The 14,004-nt window shown below is 37.0% G+C and overlaps 1 protein-coding gene across 6 annotated transcripts in view; it reads left to right on the top strand.

Moving 5' to 3' along the window:
- The window catches only part of PCDH17 (protocadherin 17), a 116,867-nt gene that overhangs the window by 71,975 nt on the left and 30,888 nt on the right, over window positions 1–14,004 (top strand). Inside the window, exons 5-6 of one of the 6 annotated variants that reach the window (XM_064174429.1) lie at window positions 10,619–10,702; window positions 13,210–13,235. The exons of the other annotated variants lie outside the window; for them this stretch is intronic. Coding sequence (XP_064030499.1) covers window positions 10,619–10,702; window positions 13,210–13,226 — 101 coding nt within the window. The 3' untranslated portion in view covers window positions 13,227–13,235. Of the gene's footprint in view, window positions 1–10,618; window positions 10,703–13,209; window positions 13,236–14,004 lie in introns of those variants that run through there. 6 annotated transcript variants of the gene reach the window in all.

Raw genomic sequence — 14,004 nt, 5'->3', positions numbered from 1 at the left:
GTCTATTGCTGTATTTCTCTCTAAGTATAATTTTTTTTTCTCCAATTTGATTTGAGAGTTTAATATCTGTCACTGTCTTTAAAAAATCCCAATACAGTTTGGTACCAAAGAATAGTGTCTTCTTCTCACAAGCCATGAATGGCTACCATGAAACATTATTTTTCCCAAGAGAAGGTTCAGACTTGTACTTAAAAAAATATATATATATAATTTAAAAGTTTCCATCATTTATGAAAGACAGATTTTTTGAGAATGTATTATACAATGCACTTAGTTAAATGTGTTACTAATCTCAAGGTGCTAATATCAAACTTTAAATTTATTTTTATTTACTTAGTCTAGGTAAAGAAGGTAGAGAGTCCACTTACGCAGAAAGAGGTTTCCTAATGTGACTAGTGTGAGAGAATCATAGAATCAAACAGGTTGGAAGAGACCTCCAAGATCATCCAGTCCAACCTAGCACCCAGCCCTAGCCAGTCAACTAGACCATGGCACTAAGTGTCTCATCTAGTCTTCTCTTGAACACCTCCAGGGACGGTGACTCCACCGTCTCCCTGGGCAGCCCATTCCAATGCCAATCACTCTCTCTGGCAAGAAGTTCCTCCTAACATCCAGCCTAGACTTTCCCTGGCACAATTTGAGACTGTGTCCCCTTGTTCTGTTGCTGGTTGCCTGGCAGAAGAGACCAACCCCCATCTGGCTACAGCCTCCCTCTAGGTAGTTGTAGACAGCAATGAGGTCACCCCTGAGCCTCCTCTTCTCCAGGCTAAACACCCCCAGCTCCCTCAGCCTCTCCTCATAGACTTTGTGTTCCAGGCCTTTCACCAGCTTTGTTGCCCTTCTCTGGACACGTTCCAGCACCTCAACATCTCTTTTGATATATCTTATGAAATAATTCTGAGTGGAAATACACATTGGAAAGGGTTTCTACTTCCAGCAGGGGTGCAAGACCAAAAAAATCAGGCATGAGGACTGCCAGTACTGAAATGAATTTAAATCATCCCACTATCTCTAGCTGATTGACATCTTCAGTAAGTTGTTAACGATCCACCCAATTTGCTTTAAATGAGCCTTACATTTTAGACCTTGTCTTGTTTTGTAGGAAGTGGGAATTAAGCAGATTTAATAGCCTTTTTCAGTTTTTGCTTTTGTCTTTGTAATTCATCATTCAAAGGAACGGTACACTTTGCCATCATAGTAACGTTTCACAGTAGCCTTTGAGTTTTATGTGTAAAGCTGCATCCTACTTACAATGAATCAGTATTCTTACCCAAGCTATGCTGTGCGTTAGGTACCAGTTATTCATAAAATAAGAGCTTTTGTCATGCTGACTTTCAGTGTTTTAAAGTAGTAATTTAGTAACTGTCTTCAATAGGGCTGTGAGCATGTTGGAAATCAAAGGTGACTCTGGTTCTGTTCATGAGATGGTTTGGTACTGCATTTTTATTAGTGTATTTGCTCTCCTTGTAGTTTGATAGTTTTATTCCCTGGGGCACAGAGCTGAGCAATATAGATTGTAGCTATCATGCCAGATAAGGAAAACAATGTAAGTGATGATGCAAAATGTATTGTCTCTGACAGTGAACAATCAGCGACTGATTTGGGTAAAACAACTTTTTACAGACTGCCTGTGATGGGCTGTTCTCACCACAGGGATACCTGCTGAGAAGCTGTGTTATGTTGTATTGTAATAGCATTTTTTTCAAGAAGTGAACTGCACATCTGTAGAGAAGTGATGGTACAGGTGACCATGACTGTTAGTATGCAGTCAGCATTATGTATTTGAGCATGAACAACCATATTGGTTCCAGACTCTAGAGAATTGGTTGTGATAGAAGAAAAATATTGGCAACAGTGACTGGGAAGAGGTGAGCAGAACATCAAAATGCCTATCAGTGTAAGACTTTGTGCTTCAGACTGAAAAGCATTTGATTGCTCCCCTGTAGGAATGAATAAAAACTTAGAAGATATGGTAAGTAGAGAGCTATTCTACTTCTGTTCTTGTTAGACATTTGTATGGGCAGTACATCACAGTATGAAATCTGAACTCAATCTTCTGATGCAGGCTTATTAATAATACAGGCCCTGAATCCATATGCAATCGACTTTCCACAGATATTTATGTTGGTCATATTTACATAAAATGGAGTGTATACAACTGGTTTTCACACATGCAACATGGGGAATGGTACTGTATAAATTGTTCAGCCTTGTGCCCATCTGCATTTCGAACCTCTCTACAGAAGGAGAATAGCTGTGGGTTGCACTTACCTGGTAGACCACCCTTTAGCCACTGCACTTTGGAGAGAAGGGAGTATGCCATTAGCTGAGTTAAAGTGGAATTTAATACCTGGTGTGCAGTAGTCACTGTGCTCTCTGTGACCTCATCCCTGCAAGGCAGCAGCTAATCAGCATTGTCTGGTGGAGTCTTTCTATTATGTCCTCTTTCTTATAGTTTGTATCTGCTCAACAAACGACAGGATCCTTCGTCTGCCTTTGCGCCTCCAATAAGCATGAAGTCTGATGGTGGGGGGGGGGGGTGGGGGGTAGGCAGGAGGAGAAGAAGACTAACCTTTTCAGCTCGATTAAAGAGAGAACAATTTGGTTTTGTAATTAGAGCTCAGCAGTGATCTCTGTTTATTTCACTGATACTCAGTTCGGTGTAAACAGAACTCAATTTTGACAACTGTTTAGCTCACGGCACAGTTTTAAAGTATTAAAGGATAATGCAAGGCTTATTAGATTAGCTTTTGCCATGATCTTTTAGTGTCCCAGATAATTATTATTTGTGATACAGCTGAATGGTTTAGGCTTGTATTATTATTATGCATGCATTTCTGTGTAATACTTTATGTACTGTTGATGGGTGCTAAAGTATGCATTAGGAAATGTACATTAGTCAGATGTCACAGATATATTGGTGGTATTTTCAAGTGGTTCAGATTGCTCTTCTTGTGAATATTATTTCATTTTCATTTTAACTGTTCTTATTTCCTTTTCATTTTAAAATAAATCAGTTCAGTCATCTTCTTCATCATTATTAACCTAAATCACTTTTAGTAACACTTGTGTGACTTCTACCATACTTCTTTGATCCAGTCATTATATTACAATTTCTCCCCCAGCATTTTACTTTTAACATTCCCTCCTTTTCATGTGTTTTGGTGTTCTTGCAATTTTTTTTCTTGCATTATCACCTTTTCCATCTTTCTTGCTTAGTATTTTAGATCATTCCTGCTACTCACACACTGGTTTTCACCTTACTATTTGATTTTCCCTCTTATTACCTCTTAATTACAGTATGTTGCTTCTATCTCTGATCTTATAATTAGGTTTTTACCTTTTGATCTCTTTTTTTTTTCCTGTTTTGCATAAGGCATCTCTTTTTAATCTTTTTGCCACTTTTTCCTGCATATTTTTCCCTTTTTTTTCCTTTCTTTCCTTTTTTCTTTCCCTGACTAATTTCATTCCATTAGTTTGACTCTCTCTGATGAGAAACATTGCTTCTATCCTCTGTTTTTTGGGGTTTTTGTCTGTAAATTTCTATCTAAAGAATTGTGCATATTATTTTGCTCTTGTTTAGTACTATGTAACTTCTTTTTTTCCTCTTTTTGTTTTTTTTTTTTTAATCAAAGTATCCAGCTTCTTGGCAGTTTGCCATATTTCAGGACAACACATCGAAATAACCATTCCCATTTACATAAACATCCTGGACATTCAGTCTCAATTATGGGAATACATGGAGGGGGAAAAAAAAAAAGAGTGTTCAAATTTGAATAATTGCAGTTTCACTTAAGGTGCACTGAGAAAGCCTATGTCAGTGACTGAGTGGGTACATTTACACAAAACATCAGTACTAGTCCAATGAGTAAAATACAGTTGTATTTTCATCTCAGGCTCCAAATGAACATTGGTGGTTATGAAAGCACAAAGATTGCTTAGGGCAAAGAGAGCTCTGCCAAGGTTAATGGCCCCAAATCCTTCTTGCCCTAAACATCTTTTAGTGTTGGAGGTTTGTTTTTTTTCTCCAGATAATTTTTTTAAAATGTGCTTTTCAAAACAAGAGTCCAACAGGAAAGAAGTGTTGCAGTAACTGCCCTCTGTGATTCAATTCTCTGTTTATCTTTCATGTATTAATCTGTATGCTGCATTCATTCCAGTGTGCTACCATCCAGCAGGATGGTTTGTTGCTAGTTTTGTTCATGTTAGTTATTTCATGCTTATGATTAATATTCGTGTTTGTTGAGGCAAAATGTAGTAACTTGAAAGCATCCAGGCCTTTCAGCTATGTTTTAAATTAGAATGTGAAAGGCATGTATCTCTTTCTGAAAAATCCAAGCTTGTCAAATGGGCATAGCATAGAAAAGGAGATTGATATCATCACTATGTAATAGGAAAAAAAAAAGATTATAAATATATATGCAGGCCTTGCATATATGCTGCCAAGTTATCATGAAAAGAGCATGTAGTTCTCTGAAACTCAACTCTTTCTCACATTGCTTTTATTATGTATTAGATATTCCTATTTATTCTGTTGATACTAATCACAGCAGTATCTGAGTACCTCCCAGTGGTGTATTAAGCTCTTGACTTAAGATCTCTCATTTTCTCTCCAGAAGGAGAGAACAGCTGAGTATCTCAAATTTAAATTAATGCATTTTTAGTAGCCTGTGTCCCCAAAGACTCCAATTCTAGTTAAAATTTTTAATTCCAGTTTGACTATGAAATGTCATATTGAAATATATGACATTTCGTCTGAGAAGTGAAGAGCTGAGCAAGGACAGATCACTTTCTGCTTGGCTGAAGCAGATTTGTATCCAACTATCAAAAAGGGGTAAAATACTATTTATAGTTTCTACTTTGTGACAACTTCATACTAACAAAGAACACAGACATTAATACACAGTCTTCAGGAAAAGACTGGATGAGGCACTTAGTGCCATGGTCTAGTTGATTGGATAGGGCTGGGTGCTAGGTTGGACTGGATGATCTTGGAGGTCTCTTCCAACCTGGTTGATTCTATGATTCTATGATTCTGTGACTTCCATAATCATAGAATGATTTGGGTTGGAAGGCACTGTCAAGATTGTGTAGTTCAATACTCATACCATGGGCAGGGACTCACCACCCTCGTTACAAAAAATGTCTTTCTTATTTCAAATCCAAACTTACCTTCTTTCAGTCTAAAAACCTTGCCCCTTGTTTTGTCATTATAGGTCCTGGTAAGAAGTCTCCTTCCATCTTTCTTTGACAGGCTGCAATAAGATGTTTCCAGAGCATTCTCTGCGCTGAACAAACTCAGCCTTTCTTTACAGGAGAGGTGCCATAGCCCTTTGACTATTTTTATAGTAATCCTATAAACCCTCTCTAACAGGTCTATGCCTTTCTTGTACTGAGAACTCCAGAGCTGCACACAGTAATACAAGTGGAGTGTCACCAGAGACAAGTAGAGGGGCAGAATCACCTCACTTGGTAGGCTGGCCGTGGTTCTTTTATGCAACCCAGGGTACAATTGGCTTTCTGGGCTGCAAGAACACAATGCCAGCTTACAATCAATTTTTCATCCACCAATGTCAGCCAAAGTCCTTCTCTGCAGCACTGCTCTCAATATGTTCATCTACCAGTCTATGTTGATATTGAGGGTTGCCCAACTCAGATGCAGGACCGTGCACTTGGCCTTGTTGAACCTCCTGAGGTTAATGAATGTGTGAAAACTCTGAGGTGATAAAATCTGGTGGTAAAAATACAAATCTGCTGTCTTGGTGAGAAAGGCAATTACCACAATATGTAGAAGAGCACAAATATTGAAAGCGGGAAAAATAATTAAATGAAATGTCAGAAAATAAGGGAAAGGGACACAAATAGTTTAAGATAGTTCAGGAGGAGTTTTGTCATGTGAAACATCAGTCTACAAATGCACATCCCATGGGTATCCCAGAAAACAAGATGGAAATCTTTCTTTTATGAGCCTCAGTATAGGGCAGACTGGCAGATGGAAGTAGAAACCAAAAAATACCATTCTGTCTAATTGAGGCTTGTCAACTTTGTAAGTAATATATTTTATAGCCAGAAATATTTCCCTCTGCAAAGATATGAGGACATTACTTTCTTCTGACAGTTATCATGTCTTGGTGGAATCTTGAAGTGATGTTGTGTACACACAATAGTCATATCTTTACTGCTGCATATGAAACAATATCAAGCAGCTATTACAAATATTGTTGTTGAATAGTATGGAAAAAAAAAGTTGAATTTCATGTGGGAAAAAGACTTTTTTTTTTCTTCTAACAAGAAATAACTTTTTTCTGCTCTGGTACTTTAAGCTTAAGAAGAACTCTTTTTGCACAAATTAAATTAAAGAAAATATTACCCTAACATACAAGCAAAGAAAGTACAAAGTTTAACGAGCAGACATCCATTGTCAGTAGGAGTACTCCTGATATCATGAAATCATGTCCTTGCGATGTCTTGAGGTCATAATTCTTGTGGTGTTACTCATTTTAAGAAGATAGAATTGTGCATCTTATTCAGATAAGTATAGGGAGCATTGGGCCCAATACAAAGCTATGAGTTAAGTCTTTGTAGCAACTGTGCCACTTTGAAGCTAGCTAGAATGTTTTGGTGAGAAGGACTAGATTACAAGCTGTGAAAGGAAAACAGTGGTGATGTCTACTTCACTCATAGGCTTACTGAGAGATACAAGAAGAATTAAACCATAGATAAGGCACTTCTGCTGGGGAGCTCTGAGCTGCATCTCTCTCTCTAACCTCACCCTCCATTTCTCTGCCGTTTCTGTGACTAATCCACTTTGCTTCCTAACCCCCTGGCCAAACCTCCATTCTTCCTTGGGATTGGGGTAAGGCTTAGAGGGGTAGAGGGAAGGTGAAGGGGCAGTTGGGAGCCCCTCCTGGGGACTCAGGTTTCTGGGAGGGCTGTTGTGTTTCTGTATTACCTCTTACTTTGTATATTTCTGTCTACAACTGTATATACTGTAAATATCTGCTTGTATATTGTGCTGAGCTGTAAATATCTGCTTCTTTCAATTTCCAGAGCTGGCTGAGTCTAGTCTGGGTGATTCCCCAAGTGTTGGGGGGCGGGGAACACCCAAACCATCATAGCAATATACTATCATACTCTATTTAGGAGAATTCATGTCAGTAAATGTTGACACTGAAGGAGGTTTCATAATGCTTGGAAGAGGTTCTATGAAGCTAGGAGAAAGTTCTTCCCAGAGAGAGTGATTTACCATTGGAATGGGCTACCCAGGGAGGTGGTGGAGTCACCGTCCCTGAAGGTGCTCAAGAAAGGTCTGGATGAAGCACCTAGTGCCATGGTCTATTTGATTGGATAGGACTGGGTGATAGGTTGGATTGGATAATCTTGAAGGTCTCTTCCAACCTATGATTTTGTGATTCTAGATGCAGAGCATCTAATCTGCAGTGCAACAATATAGTACTGCATTACTCTTGTTCATATAGAATAATATGGTGTGCAGAAAATTTCTTGACATAAACCATAGCACAATAAGAGCTTTTTGTGTTAGTACTGAAGACACTGTTGTATATTTTTTTCCTTCTTCTCCCCTGCCCCCTGTTAATCTAAAAAACTTCACTCTAAATTCCAGATTGGCTGGATCAGTTAAAAAAAATCCCAGTTTCTTACACTCACATAAATGCACAGTAAATAGCAATACCCTGCATGGCAGGTAGTTCTAAGCAGATTGCCAAGATAATTTTAGGGTTGTTGTGGCTTTAGGATAAGTTGTCCTACCATAGAGATTAAAGTCCTCCAGGGACCAGAAAGTCTTAGGGGCCTGGACAGGATAGTGTAAACTGTTATTCTATGGTCCTTTTGTGTGTCTCCCTATACCACCAAACATCACAGCATCACAGGGTGTTAGGGGTTGGAAGGGAAGGAAGGAAAATATATTAATATTACAGGTTTTTTAAAATTAATATTTAGTTGAGAAATATTATTATTATTTTATTAATCTGTGTCCCACCTACTGCAATAGCATAATTTCTCCTTTACTTTAAAACCTGCAGGTTAGAAGCTGCAGTTTTGTGCCCCTCAGAACAAATGGTTTATAGATAAACTAGGAATTTACACATGCCTTCTGTGCTGATTTTTAAACATTCATCACCTCTTGTGAATCAAATAGCAGGTAATACTTTTCCTCCAGCAAGAGCCATCAGATTATGTGTTGTGTCATTAAAAACTAGGAATTACACGACTTCTGTGCTAATTTTTAACTATTCATCACCTCTTGTGATTCAAATAGCAGAGAATACTTTTCCTCCAGCAAGAGCCATCAGATTATGTGTTGTGTCACTAATAACAGGTAGTATGTCATCCAATCCTGATTTAATAAATCTATGAGTGAAACTACACATAAATGTTAAAATCTCATGCAACAGGCAGGCTGTAAAAATATTAAAATCAGCATTTTTTTTAACTCAAATCTGCCAGCAAATATGGAAAATACACAATAGTTGCCTGGAATACTAAGAATATGAAACTATACCAGTGACAATTTGAACAAACAGATTACTCTGCTCTCAGAATGCAAATATGAGAGGTTATACATTATTAAACCCATGGAGAAAACATTGACCCTCATCAGACTTGTTTGGATTCATCCTGTATAAACTGACTGAATATTCACACAATAATTCCTGTTAAGTTATTTATGCAAACCTGAAGATAGACTCCTTTAATAACAGTAGGTTGTACATAACACTACAATGACTGCGCTTTGTTTGCTTACATGTATCACTTAAACCAAAATCCATTCTATTTCTTCAGCATTTTGTCTTCTGTAACTATTTTCTTCCTTTTTTTTTTTCCTAGTTTGAACTAAAGTTAAGATTTTTTAGACTTTTAGTACTTTTTTCTCCCTGTTGTTTTTTTTTTTTTTCAGTTAACCCCAGCTGCTTTAAACATTCTTTTTTTCCAGATGAATTATGATCCTTGATTTATCTTAATCAGTTGACTCTTGGGGAATTCAGGGGAAAGCAGCATCTCGTACCTGCTTCTGCATGGAGAATCTCTTATATTTTAGTGGACCTTTTTAACATCTGTCAGTAAAACATTTTCCCATCTCTTTTAGGCTAAATGTCAAGTGTTAATTACTGAAATGAAGTATTGCAAGATGAGGAGTGTTTATCGTGGAGTCATGATTACGTTTGATGTATGTGTAGTGAGTTTATGTCAAATGCAGAAAAGCAAAGTGAGCTTACTTTGGAGAAAAGAAAACATGTACATAGGTGCACATTTAAAGACAGGCAACCTTTATGTTTTAAAAAGGTCTGGAAGTCTTTCTGGAATGAGTGTGGTGAGACAGTATCTCAGTTGGATTTTTTCTGCTTTTAACCTAATAAACTGAATTTCACTCTCCCTTCAAACACACTACCTATCACAATAAAAGCCTTGTGAACATGTGCTTTTCCCAGACTTATTTTCAGCTGCTTCTATATGTTGTGAGAGTGTGCTTCAAGATTGGGAAAGAAATGTATACAAATTAAATGAGAAGGCAAAAGGGAAAAAAAGCCACCACCACCAATGAAAAAAAAACTCCAAACCCACAACATCTGCAGGGCATCAAAGTGAAAAAATATTTAAGCTGCCTGTTATTAACTACTCAACCTGTTTTGTACTGGATTTCTGCATAATTATGTTACAGGGAAAAGGGAAAAGAACAGATGTCAAATAAAGATTGAAAATAAGAAAACGAGACCTGAAAAAAAGAAACAAACCAAAACCAAAAAACAAGCAGTTGTGGTTGCTCTCAGCTAGACATTTTTTGGCAAGAATTTTAGACAGCAATCCATTCCTCAAATTCATTGCCCATTTCTGCAAGATTAATGTAAAACAAAATGTTTCTTTTCAAGTCTGTTCAGCTGAACAATTATACAGCTCCAATAATCCCCAAGTCAGTCTTTCAGAAAGCAGCTGAATGTTTCCTCGAGCAGTTCCATAAATTAGATTAAATGAATATGATATCGGGTCAGAAACCCTATAAGCTCTTTTCATGGGAAGTTGTTGGTAGCTTATGTAATTAGCTGGGTGTTTTTTTCATGCTTTGCAAATATCCAAATAATCCATAGAAGATAAATTTTTCACAATCTTTATGGAAAAAAATTACTCTGAACTATACTTGTATGTTTTTCTGCCCCCTTTTCTCACATTTACATAATACTTTAAAGCCAGCTGAACTGTCATTTCTAAATAATGTCTATATTTCTCTCCACTTAGATGTTTTCTGACATTGGGTTTGGAAACATTATGATATCACTGTCAGGATAGAGCTATCAAAAAAAGGGGGATTAAAACTGCACTCAGACTTCTTACACTAAACCATGTACATCACCACTCCGCCGTACACTCTGTTTCACCCTGAGCAAAATATTTACCCCACAGAGAGTTTCTTCTGAATACACTCTGCAGTGGCCTTTAACTGAAGGCATCATGCACTTCAATGAAACTGCAGGCTCACTTTTTCATAAGGTTAAGTTAAAAATCAGAGGCCATTTTGTGAGAGGGATTCAGATGTGAAATGAATCCTGTCCCCAGCTTCCTGTTTTTCCTCTTGTTAACTAAAAATATTTTATTTTTCAAGCATTCCCGACTTTGCTTTCCTTTGCTATCCTCACCCTACATACCATCACAAGTAGACTTCAGTCTGTTGAACTGCTTCTTTCAGGTGAGCAAATACTTCATCTGCTGGCTACCTTCTCTTGTGATGATCCAAAATTTACATGTGAGATTATAAGGCTGCATAGACTTGATTTTTTGAGAAGTCACAGCTGAAAATGTCACAGGTCAGAACTGGATAGACTATGTTATTTCTTGGAGAGCTTACAAATACTTTGATGAAGAAACCACATATTTGTGTGGATATGGTATTCAAAGGATTTGGACAGAAATTTCCCTTGGGGAAAAAAAAAAACAACTTATTCAAAATTGTATCACTGCCTTATTCTGCTTGCTTTGGACTTAGAGTGCTTCTAAAACAAAGTATGTCATTTGGAAGAGGTATAGATATGAAATAACCATGTGAACTTGTATTCTGTTGAGTGCGTGGCACGTTTTCTAGATACATCCTTATTATAAATCCTTACTCTAAGTGCAAGTGAATAGCAGTAGCTCAGTGTTATAGTATGTTGAATACTGCAGCTGCACAATTCCCACCCATCTCTATAGAAAAGCATGGTTCACAGGTACCAGCAGAGTGATGGATCTGTCTGTGGAATCCGAACAAATCTTTCTTATGATTCATTTTTTTGCCACAGATAAGCCATAAAATGCAGACAGTAGATTGATGAAGGTTTAGTTTTTCTGCTCTTGTTTTAAACACTAGATGTAGAACAGGTTCTTCTGTTTTATAGCCTGAAGCTGAACTGTCAACATAAAAGATGTACAGACTTAATACCTGTGAGCTGGGCAGAAGAATTACTTCCCATTTTTTTTTAGAGCAGATTAAATACCGTACAATATAGCTCATTATTACCTAGTGTAAATTTAGTGAAAAAGCAGTTTTTGCTAAAGCATGAAATACTTTGTCTTATTATTACATGCTTTACTGCAAGACACAGATTCCAACTGAGAATGAAGAAGTTTTTCATTTATAATCTGCCTGTCTGTATTGTGAGAAATTCTATACCTAACCAAAAGCATGAACTTTGAAACATTGTTTCTGCTTTTTTGTCTATATGAGTTTATGTTAAGTGACTCCACATCTCGCTTGGTGTCATGTAAAGCTGCAGTCCAATGATGAGTTTATTAATTCTGTACTTCATGAAGAAAAAAACAGAAGCGATTGCAATATGTAGATGAAAATAGCTGAAGGAAATAGTAGTTCAGGTTTTGCTTAGCTTTGGAGATTAATTCTGGGGCTTATTTTTAGTTCTGGATATTTTCATTTAATGAAACAGTAAAATTGTGAACAATTCAGAAAAATGTATGCCAGCTGTCTACAGAGAAATCATTGCATGTTTTGAAGGAGGAACAGAGAAAGACAGACAGAAATATGAGAAACAAATTACTGAGGGGAAAAAGAAAAGAAAAGTAATATTGCTTTTCACATATTTGGAACTAGTTTATTATTCATAGATAGAGGTGAACCTGCTGCTCTTACTCATACCAGGCCACCGTCATGCCAGCTTCAGAAATGAAAGCGTTGGCTGGAGCAAAGTATTAATGGGAATTAAAGTTCAGATTGTAACATGGGAGGCTTTGTGTTCTGGTTGCTGGTTCTGAGTTTCTTGAGTGTTGGCTTTTCCACTGCAATGGCAGCAGGACAAGGAGGGATGGGGGAGTAGTTATTTGGCTTGGGCTTTTGGCTTGCTTGCTTGCTGCTGCTTTGCACCATGCTTTTTTCTGCAAATAGGCAAAGGTAATTATGCATTTCAAACTATGTTTGTCTGATTTTGATCAGTAAACTCTATTCTCATCTCAGGTTTTTTTTTCTATCTCAATCATGAGTTTCTCAGTGTTGTTTTTTCCTCACTTCTGTGTGGAGAAAATAGACAGGTTAATCCACTGGTTCTGTTTGACCAGTTCTGATTCAAACCATTACATTTATATTTCATGAAAGTAAGCATACTTTTCAGAAGGTATTCCTCCTGTTCATCAATACAGCTATAGATGTATATTTGTAAAAAGAGATCCTCTAGATGTGCCTAGGATAAAAATTCACCTCATCTCCTTTTTGGTAAAACCCTGGAGGTGTGGAAGAACTTAAGTACAAGCTCAGCTAGAGTCCAGTTGTGGACACCTTTACAATTAATCACATTTCTTTGTCAACAAAGTAATACTTACTCTTAATTTCAGATTACAGAACTGGTTATAGCCATGTATTTTTGCTATATATTTCTAACAGAGCCAGTACTGGTAAAACAATCTTCAAGTAAAAGCATTGTGCTAAATGGCATTCTGGTTTGGAGCTTACTGGAGATAGAACTTCTGCTGTATTAATGTTTTTTTCTAGTTTTAATTACTACCATTTTAAAGGGGGGGGGGGGGGGGGGGGAGAAAGGCAAATAAAGTCACACCTAATTCTGTTGAGCTTAACCTCAGCCATTGAAATAAGGTAAAAGTTGGCTTGAAGGCATTTGTGACTCAGTGAGAAAAAGAAACTGTATTAAGAGATGGACTGGAAGGTTTTTATAATCACTGATTTTTTTTTTTTTATATTTTATTTTGTTTTAGTAAGATTTTGTCTTTAAGCAAAGCAGGTATGTACCAGATATTCCCTGCATGTTTGCCAGCATGAATTGGGTGCATACTTGTAAATTTTTGTTTGTGCTTCAGATTCTTCAGAATGACTTATTGAGAGATGTTCCACTTTAAAAGATTTCTTTTTCACAAGTGGAGAAAATGGCATGCTTAAGCTTGCTAGGTTTCAAGTTTGTTGGCTTGTAAGTTTATATTCATACATTTCCCTTCCTTGTGTGAACTGATTTTGGTTGCTCCTTTAAAACTATATCCAAGCAGGTGATATTTATTGTGAGCTGAAGGTTTATAATATAGTGCATGCTGCAGAATGGTAAGTCTAAACTTGCAACTGTGATTTAGAGAAACAGTTCTCAGCAGAAGTATTGCTTCAGCTTTTTGTCTTTTTTTTTTCCCATTCATCTTTCTATTTTGATGTGATAGAAATATGTTGGCCTCCTGTGGTTAATTTTGTCCTTTAATTTCTTGGAATTTTACTCAAAGTATAGAAGCTAAGCTGTTTGATTTTTTGAAGTAGCAATAGGAGATCTTTATCCTTATGAAAGAGATGGGAGTATAAGCAAGTTAAAATAGTTCTTTCTTGAGTGGTGTAGGATGATCTGGTTTTCATTAATCATGTGTGAGCGTGTTGTTGTGTGATGTAACGCAGCTGGGCACAACAAGCTGGAGCATGTCTTCCAAGAAATTTCAGAACAGCTTTCTTGAAAACTGCTGTGAAAGAAATAGCATGTTTTTGTAGCAAGAGTGATTAATCAAAATAGGCCTTTCCTA

The sequence above is a fragment of the Pogoniulus pusillus genome, chromosome 3 (genome assembly GCF_015220805.1).
Source record: "Pogoniulus pusillus isolate bPogPus1 chromosome 3, bPogPus1.pri, whole genome shotgun sequence".
Lineage (NCBI taxonomy): Eukaryota > Metazoa > Chordata > Aves > Piciformes > Lybiidae > Pogoniulus > Pogoniulus pusillus.
Note: the sequence above shows the minus strand (reverse complement) of the source record. Positions and strands in the feature narration are given on the sequence as shown.